The 8,413-nt window shown below is 34.3% G+C and overlaps 1 protein-coding gene across 1 annotated transcript; it reads right to left on the bottom strand.

The window, feature by feature from the left end:
- Positions 1-3,111: 3,111 nt before the first annotated feature.
- LOC145046060 (uncharacterized) lies at positions 3,112-5,066 on the bottom strand. The gene is made up of 4 exons (XM_078994346.1): positions 4,509-5,066; positions 3,955-4,421; positions 3,863-3,868; positions 3,112-3,337 (listed from the first exon to the last, which is right to left on the bottom strand). The coding sequence occupies exons 1-4, from the start codon at positions 5,064-5,066 to the stop codon at positions 3,112-3,114; spliced, it is 1,257 nt and encodes a 418-aa protein (XP_078850472.1).
- Between the last annotated feature and the right edge of the window lie 3,347 nt (positions 5,067-8,413).

The raw sequence follows: 8,413 nt of genomic DNA, 5'->3' as shown, positions 1-8,413 counted from the left end.
AAGGCGCATCGACAGTTTAGACGGGACAAGACTCGGTGATGCAGCAGCTTCGTGCGAAGGACGTGGCCGAATCCGGACCACTCATGCGAGATTTCTCGGATTTTGAGCCCCAAACTTCTAAAATCCATAAATTTCGCATATGAACTCCGTTTTTGACCTTCTTTATATGCAAGTGTAGCTAAAATTACGCTCTACAACTTTCGTTTAGACTTTGTCGGCTAAGTTTGACTTTATTTTTAATATTATTATTTTTAACAGACCGGGATAGGAAAATACGTTAAAAATTCATACCTTCTTCATCCGACATCCGTTTTCGTCAGACTTTTTACCGTTGTACTACAAATGATGAGACCTTCGATTCTCGTTTAGGATGTATCGATCAAATATCACTCAATCTAAAATTCGAGTTTTTAGCTGTCCACTGTTAAGTTGAAACTTCGAAAAATTATAACTTCCTCATACGAAGTCAGATTTTGGCATTCTTTTTATCAAATTTCTCGGTTTAACGAATACTACGACTTTCATTTAGATTATCAAGGCTAAAAAGTAGTATATCAAAAACTCACTTTTTACGTCATTCGGCGCCGTGTCGATTTTGTCGCGGATCTTCAATTAGCCATAACTTCTTCGTTATAACTCGAATTTCGACGTGGTTTTCGCCTACAAGTTTCTAACAAGATTATTTACAACTTTCAATAATAAAATTTTACTTATTTAAAATTTTATATTTTCGCTAAATTTCACTATTTGGCTTTTAATTGAAATCTTATAAGACTTCCAATATTTTCTGAGTGATTCTAAACATAGTTTTACTTTATTTCTAGTAAAAACCATCTGTTAAAACTCAACACTCAATTTCACATTGTATTTCACAATTTTATTCATTACAAAACACGAATTTAAAATGTGTATGTTACAGTACCTACATAATTGTTTTGGTTGAGATTTTATTAACAAGTTAATATAAAAATATTGCTTTACTATAAATTTAATTTTTATTTTCAACATTATTAAAATTTTATTAAATTGATAAGATAAAAGTTTTGTTTTGATTTCTATATTGATTATTTAAAATTTATATTTTTTAAATATTTTATATCTTATGTATGTGTAGGCATTAATTAAATTTATGATTTTATAGAAGGAATCATTCGGTATTAATTTATAAATTTTAGTCTAAATGATTATAGCAAACTAAACCATTTAAATAATATTTTAAATTGTTATTTTATAGTTAGATGAGTAATATATAAAAAAATCTATAAAAACATGTAAAATTCAAAAGTTTATATCAAACTAAAAAAAATATCACTTAAAAATAATTAGAATATTATTTTAACAATAATTGTTTATACAAAGGATTAATCTTGACAATTTCAACATTTTACCAATTAATATTTACATTATATATAAATTTTTACTATTTTACGTGAACAATTAGTTTTTTATGTTAAGTTTAACATTATATGGTTGAATATAATACTTTAGATTATAAATACAAAATTATAATTTTAACTATATAAACATTTCAATCAAGAAAAATGACAGTTTGAATTTAGAAATCATGTTTTGTAATTAAACAGATAATCTTGATAAAAATAGGGAATCTACAAAAAAAAGTCTTAAAATTTTGGCCAAATTTATGATTTAGTCCTAAATTAAATTTCACTTATAAAAAAGGCCAGATTACTTGCTATTACACTCACTTTAGCCCTAGGAACCAGTAATCATTATAATAGCCGGTTACCCCAGCTGGCTCGTCCTTATCACCCTCCACTAACCTCCCCATCACCCACTCCTCCCCTGTAAAAACCCTTTCTTACCCTCCAACGAAGCAAAACTCTACGAAAATGGCATCTTCAAGCTCGGTGAGAAGTAGGAGTTATAACCGGTCACGAAGGTAAGCATTAAGGACAACATGCTTTTGTGAAGACCCCATTGGTAAGTGGACATCATGGAGGCCAACAAACCCTGGCAGGAGGTTCATCGGTTGTCCTAATTTTCGGGTAACATGATGAGGAAAAAGATTGCAAGTATTTTGCTTGGGTCGATCCCCCATTACAAAACAACTGGTACAGAGATATGTTGATGGATTTTCACAGTAATGGCATTCAAGTAGACAATTAGTTCGTGGAAGAATTTGTAGAAGAAGCTATGGATTTTCACAACAATGGCATTCAAGAGGTTCTGTACAAGGTGAAGGTGAAAAATGGAAGATTGGGTTTTTTTGTGTTTGTTGGTGATTGTGTGGATTATGTTGAAGTAGTTTTAAGTTGTTGTAAAACTTTTAAATGACAGTTGGATGTAAGTTGTATGTTGTTGAATGAAAAATTGGTTTATTGATACGTACTGTTTGAACAATGTACAGTTGTAAGTGTATGATGTGAGCAAATGAAGGATGTTTTTCAATATAACATAATTACTAAAATGGATATGACTTATACATCAACAAAAAATACCAAAATCAGCCATGGTGTTAACATTGCAGCTATATTGTGTATTGTTTACAAAAGAAAGGGCATATTAACAAATTTAGCAAAAAGGGCTTCCTAACATATTTTCCCAAATAGCCCATATAACTACTTAAATCCTAACCAATCTAATCCAAACTAAGTGCTTTTTCTGGATCCATTCCTAATCCTTTCTTGTCAACCATAATTTTCTTCACCATGTTTTCAGTGATCCTTTCAGAAGCTTTTCTTCTTCTAACCTTGATTTGATTTCTAACCCTAACTTGAGTATCATCAACTCCCTCTTCATCATCCTCAACTCCATCTTCATCATTGTCCACCTATGATTCTTCAACTCCATCTTCTTAGTCACTCTCCTCCTTGTTTAATTTCATCATTGACCTCCTGTGTTTCTGGTACATGTTCACTCACAAAAGCCACATCCTAGCATGGGAAAATAAAAATCACTCTCAATGTTATAAAATATACCTTTGCAGCTTGTTTAGATTGGTGAAGCAAAGCATCAAATCCTTGAAGTTGTGATTGGGTGATATTAAGACACAAAAGGATCTCTGCTTCACTGTATTTTGACTCTCTAAGGTAACTCAAATCATGCAGTATTTGGTCTAGATCATCCATATCCAGACCATCACCTTCATCATCATCTTAACATCTGCTTCCTGTGTTTCTGGTACATGTTCACTGTTAACTGTAGGTGTTGTTTGGGTGACAAATTGACTCTCAACATTAGGTGTTGTTTGGGTGACAAATTGAGTCTTAATCTCAGGTTCTTTTTTTTCCTAGAACTTTCAGCTTCTTCATAAACATTGGTAGACCCTCTTCCACCACTTCCACCCCCTCTTCTACCACTTTTTCCACCACCTCTCCTAAGTCTTGTGCAATTGGTCAATTCTGGATTCAACGTTGGCCTCCCTGTTTTCTTCTTAGGCTTTGGTGTTGGTTTGACTTAGGGATTCTTGAAAGATACTTTATTGTGCCCCATTTGCATACAATTCTGACGTTGGACAGTTCTACCCTTAGAGGAGACTTGGGAGAACCTATCTCGATGCTCAGAGATATGCCTTTTCCTTTTCATACAAGGCCTTCCTGGCATCCTTCTTTTAACAGGTGATAGTGGTTTGGTGTAAGGTGTTGGTTCCCACATATTACTGCCATTAACAGGAAGGATGTTAGACTCATAAGTAGCTAAGAACTTGTTCTTACCAAACCATGTGCTGATAAATCTAGTTGGATCCTGTTGTGTGTAAATTATGGTTGCTTGGGCATGGACACAGGGGATCCCAGACAACTCCCAAAGTCTGCATGTACAGTACATCCCCTTTAAGTTCACTTCATATTAGTGGAATCCATTTCTCACTTAAAAGGCATTCAAACCACTAGGATGAACATACCAACTCCTGCAAACACATTAACAGTTTTAATTAGTATACATATTGAGTCTCAATACTAAACTCATACATTGTCTTAATTTTATAATACTTACTTGATATCAAAAGCAAACTCATCCATTTTCTTAATAGGTCCTGGACACACATTATTCACCCATTTACATGCTTCTTGCTTCAAGTTAAATAACCTTTCTGTCATATATAGTCTAATCTCCTCAAGCATGGCCAACAAAGGCTTCTTTCTGGCATCAAGTATGATGGCATTAAAACACTCTATCATTCTATTTTCAACAGCCTCACATGCCATTCCACCTTTAAAAAATACCCTCCACCAAGATTTAGGCTCCCTTGCCATCAAATGATCATAAGCAGCAGGTTTAACTTCTCTGATCTTCTCCATATTCAATTTTAAGTCTCCTTCAATAGTTAACTTAGCAATTGTCCAAAACATATTCTTGAACTCTATACCACTGAAGAACTTTCTGAAATTTGCATACACATGTCTTGCACATTGTCTGTGCTCCACACGTCGCAATACAACCTTTACAGCTTCCAAAAGACCCTATTAATTACATTAAAAAAATTTCATTACTAACTGCTTGATACATGTATAAATGAAATGAAAAAAAGAGATAATCAAAAACATTACCTTGTGTTGATCAGAAATAAGACACAAATCCAAGCCTCCTTGTAATTCCAGGTCATCATGTAATAGTTCCTGGAACCACTGTCGGTTGAGATTGTTGTCAATTTCAACTATTTCCCAAGAATTGGAATACACATGGTTATTTGTATCCCTCCTTATGGCAGTTAGCAGCTCACCTTTACATTGTCCTTTCAAAAAACTCCCATCAAGCCCTATAACTCTTCGACAACCAACTTTCCATCCTTCTTTGATAGCCTTAAAACATGTATACATTCTATGGAAATTAGTACTCTTATCAGGGTTTACAGTGACATATATTTGAAGTGTACTCGCTAGAATAGACCTCACCAGCTCATGTCCATAATCCCAAACTTTTGCATAGTGATCACTCAACTTTCCATATATTAATGAAATTTCCCTACACTTTGCTCTATAACATTTTGACCATGAAACCTTGCAATGGAACCTGCTTTGAATAATAGGTTGCATTTCCTTACCTTTTAGATTTGGTTTCCTAATCATCTCCTTTAAAAACTGCCTAGCTATCCATGTAGGATCCATAAGATTAGCACTACGGAAATTCCTAACATAGTGTAACATCCGGATTCCCAGGTATATTATTCTAATATTTTATTTTTGGAGTTTGTGAAGGAACTCGATGAGTTGATGCTTAGACTCATCGAGTAGGGTCGTGGATTATCATCTGGGTTCGAGACTGGACTCGACGAGTCCATTAGTAGACTCGGTGAGTCCATGCTGTTTAATTGAACCTAATCACCCGGGGTTGGAGCCTATTTAAGGGCTCCCTTGAGAGAACCCTAAGTGAACTAAATCGTTTGGGAGGAAGGAGAAGCTATATTTGATCTTTCCATCTTTGGTTTAGCAAGAAGAAGGCGATCAAGAGCAAGAGGAGTCTGAAGCAGGTGTGATTCTAGTGTTTTTAGAGTTCAGAGATTTCATCTTGTGGTATTTATCAGGACCTTCTTCAGTTTTGGTGTTGATTCTTAGAGTTAGGCTTTTCTAACCTCTTTTGAGGAGGGTTATGTGGAGCAATTGGTCCCTTCTCAAGTTTATGCTTTGGATCTAGACTCGAAGAGGTCCAGAGACCTTAAGCTTTGTAGCTTTATGAGTTATCTTGGGAGTCATGAGCTTAGAATGTCATTTTTGGGGCTAAATCACCAAATGAGACCATCTAGATGATATATAAGTGTCAAGGTTTGGACTTTACATGATTATTATTATTGGGAAGGCCAGATGTATGGATTAGAGGAGCAGATCTAACCTCAGGAGGTCAATGGAGTTTGTGTATGTCATGTAGTCACCGAGTTGTTCTTGAGACTCGGCGAGTTGAGTCGGGGTGGCCCCACGATTCATGCATGACGATTCGTCAAGTAAAGGGAGCGACTCGACGCGTCAAACAGGACTAAAGAGTTAGTGGACACATGTGGACTCGCCGAGTTGCCTAAGTGCAATCGACGAGTCGGGTCAAAGTTTGACCGTTGACTTTGGTTGACTCTTAGGGTTTAGTCAACAATGAGGGCCTCTGAGCCAAAGAAGGGGTAAAATGGTCTTTTACCCTTCTGAGGGGTGCCTAGAGAGGGTTGAGTCTAGTTCTGAGAGTTGTATTTATGAGAGTATTACTTTATGTGTTTAGGCGGAGGCTAGATCGTATTCCTACCGAGTCAGTGATTTAACGAGACATCTGAGGTGAGTCTTCTCACTATACTTTATCTTGAGTGGTAATTAGAGTTATGTGAAAGAGTTATTGTATGTTGTTATATGATGTGTTGTACTGCATTATTTCTATGTGGTTTATGTCATGAGTAGATCAGAGTATATCACAGTTAGAACCGAAAGGCTCACAGAGTCAGGACCAGAGGGTCCATTGAGTTAGGGCCCACGGGCCCACAAAGTTATAGCCTCGACTGGCTAGTATATTTTATGTATGGTATTTTGGGGAACTCACTAAGCTTTATGCTTACAGTGTTATATGTTATGTGTTTTTGAGGTACCAGTGATGATCGCAGGAAGGTGCCAACATAATTCGCACACACGCATAGGTTTTTATGTATTTTGATCTTGGGAAATATTTTGTTAAACAAAGTTACGATACAATGGGATTTTGTTGATAAATGTGTTTGGAAAAATGTGTTTAAAAATGTGAAAATTTGTTTTAAATTTTATAGTGTTACACACAGGTATGTTGCTCAACCATTTTTTATTTGGAATGATCTTTCAGTGCTCATCCATGAGGCCCTTACAACAAAGGGACATTGAAATTTCTTAGGGTCGCTTGCACATACAGCTACGAGCCTTACACTATCATAGTTCTTGAACATAATTGGATAACCCCTATTTATAGAGTAATTCGTCAAACAAAGCTTTAGTTGGTGTAGTGATTCATACCTCTCTCCAAGAACTGGCTTCATATTGTTCCATTTCAACTTCGGATCATGGGTTAAGTATTGAAACTGCAATTTGTCTTCATCTTTACCCTCACTATCACTCAGTTTTTCCTACGGTGCTTCATCTTCCGATATTCCTTCAAAATCATTTAGGTTTATCTTAGGTATGGTGCATTCGTCAAGCGCTTCGTCTGTGAGAGTATTTAGGAACTCATCTTTGCATCAGATTCTTTGTTTGTGTTTGAAAAACTCATCTAATTCCACGTCAATGGTATCAAAGTCATCTACTGTCTCCAGTATCACTACAAAACAAAAATTACTCAAATATTATAAGGGAAAAAAGATATTGGAGGATGACGTGGATTTTTCTTACCATTGATTCTTCTCAGGTAACGTTTTGCTTCGATGGAGGGTGAGAAAGGGTTTTAATAGAGGAGGAGTAGATAACGGGGAGGTTAGTGAAGGGTGATAAGGACGAGCCATCTGGGGTAACCAGCTATTATAAGGATTTCCGGTTCCTAGGGCTAAACTGAGTGTAATAGCCGGTAATCTGGCCTTTTTCGTAAGTGAAATTTAATTTAGGACTAAATCATAAATTGGATCAAAATTTTGGGACTTTTTCGTAGATTTCCCATAAAAGTATATTAAAACTGATTTTACGTAGAGAATTAACATTCCATGTTTTCATCTCTATTCAAAGAATTTAACATTAACAACAATCAAAATAATATTATAATTGAAAAATATTATAATTTAACATTAACAACAATCAAAATAATATTATAATTGAAAAACATTATCAAAAAGGAAAACCAATTAACGAACAAAAAGAAAGTAGAAACCAAAACATAATAAAAAATTAAAATAAATTAACATCATATTAGTGATATTATCATATCAATTAATTTAACTAGAAACCAACTATTAAGTATGTAATTTGACCTATAATCTTCTCCAATTTTGCCAAAAATATATAGAATTCGGGTTGTCACTTTATTTATTTATTTTTCTCTGAATTTTTATCTTCCAATTTCAATAATTTGTATGCCATAATTTAATTAATTTCTAATTAACTGCTAAAACTTTTATTCCTTTTATTAGGGAACTCACTTCTTGATTAATCTTCTTTATAAAGCTATTTCAACAAAAAAATAAACTTAGCTGTCAAATGAAAAATTCATAATACTTCCTCATGAGTTGTTTAAATGTAATCCATATGAAGTCACCAAATAGTATTTTAAAAGAAACCATCGAAAATGTCTGAAGGGACCAACTAATAATCATAGCAAATAGATTAACTTAAGTGATTTTAGAACCTGTAAACATATTAACTTGAAATATTTTAAAACATATAAAGATAATTTAACACTTGCATACATAATAAAAAAAATCATACTATATGCAAGGTTTTAAAAACATTGACTATATGTTGATATTTTATCAATTGATTCACTTTTCGAAACTGAGAAGGTTATGCTCTCACGATAGGGAAGCACATCAAGA

This window comes from Lactuca saligna, chromosome 5 (genome assembly GCF_052625555.1).
Source record: "Lactuca saligna cultivar CGN05327 chromosome 5, ASM5262555v1, whole genome shotgun sequence".
Classification (NCBI taxonomy): Eukaryota; Viridiplantae; Streptophyta; class Magnoliopsida; order Asterales; family Asteraceae; genus Lactuca; species Lactuca saligna.
This window is presented reverse-complemented; position numbering and strand designations above follow the sequence as displayed.

Bases quoted from the DNA above. Each gene is read 5' to 3' on its own strand.
- LOC145046060 (XM_078994346.1), bottom strand. From the start codon at position 5,066: ATGGATCCTACATGGATAGCTAGGCAGTTTTTAAAGGAGATGATTAGG. The intron at 4,422-4,508 runs GTAATGTTTTTG...TGTAATTAATAG, and splicing joins TTATTTCTGATCAACACAAG to GGTCTTTTGGAAGCTGTAAA.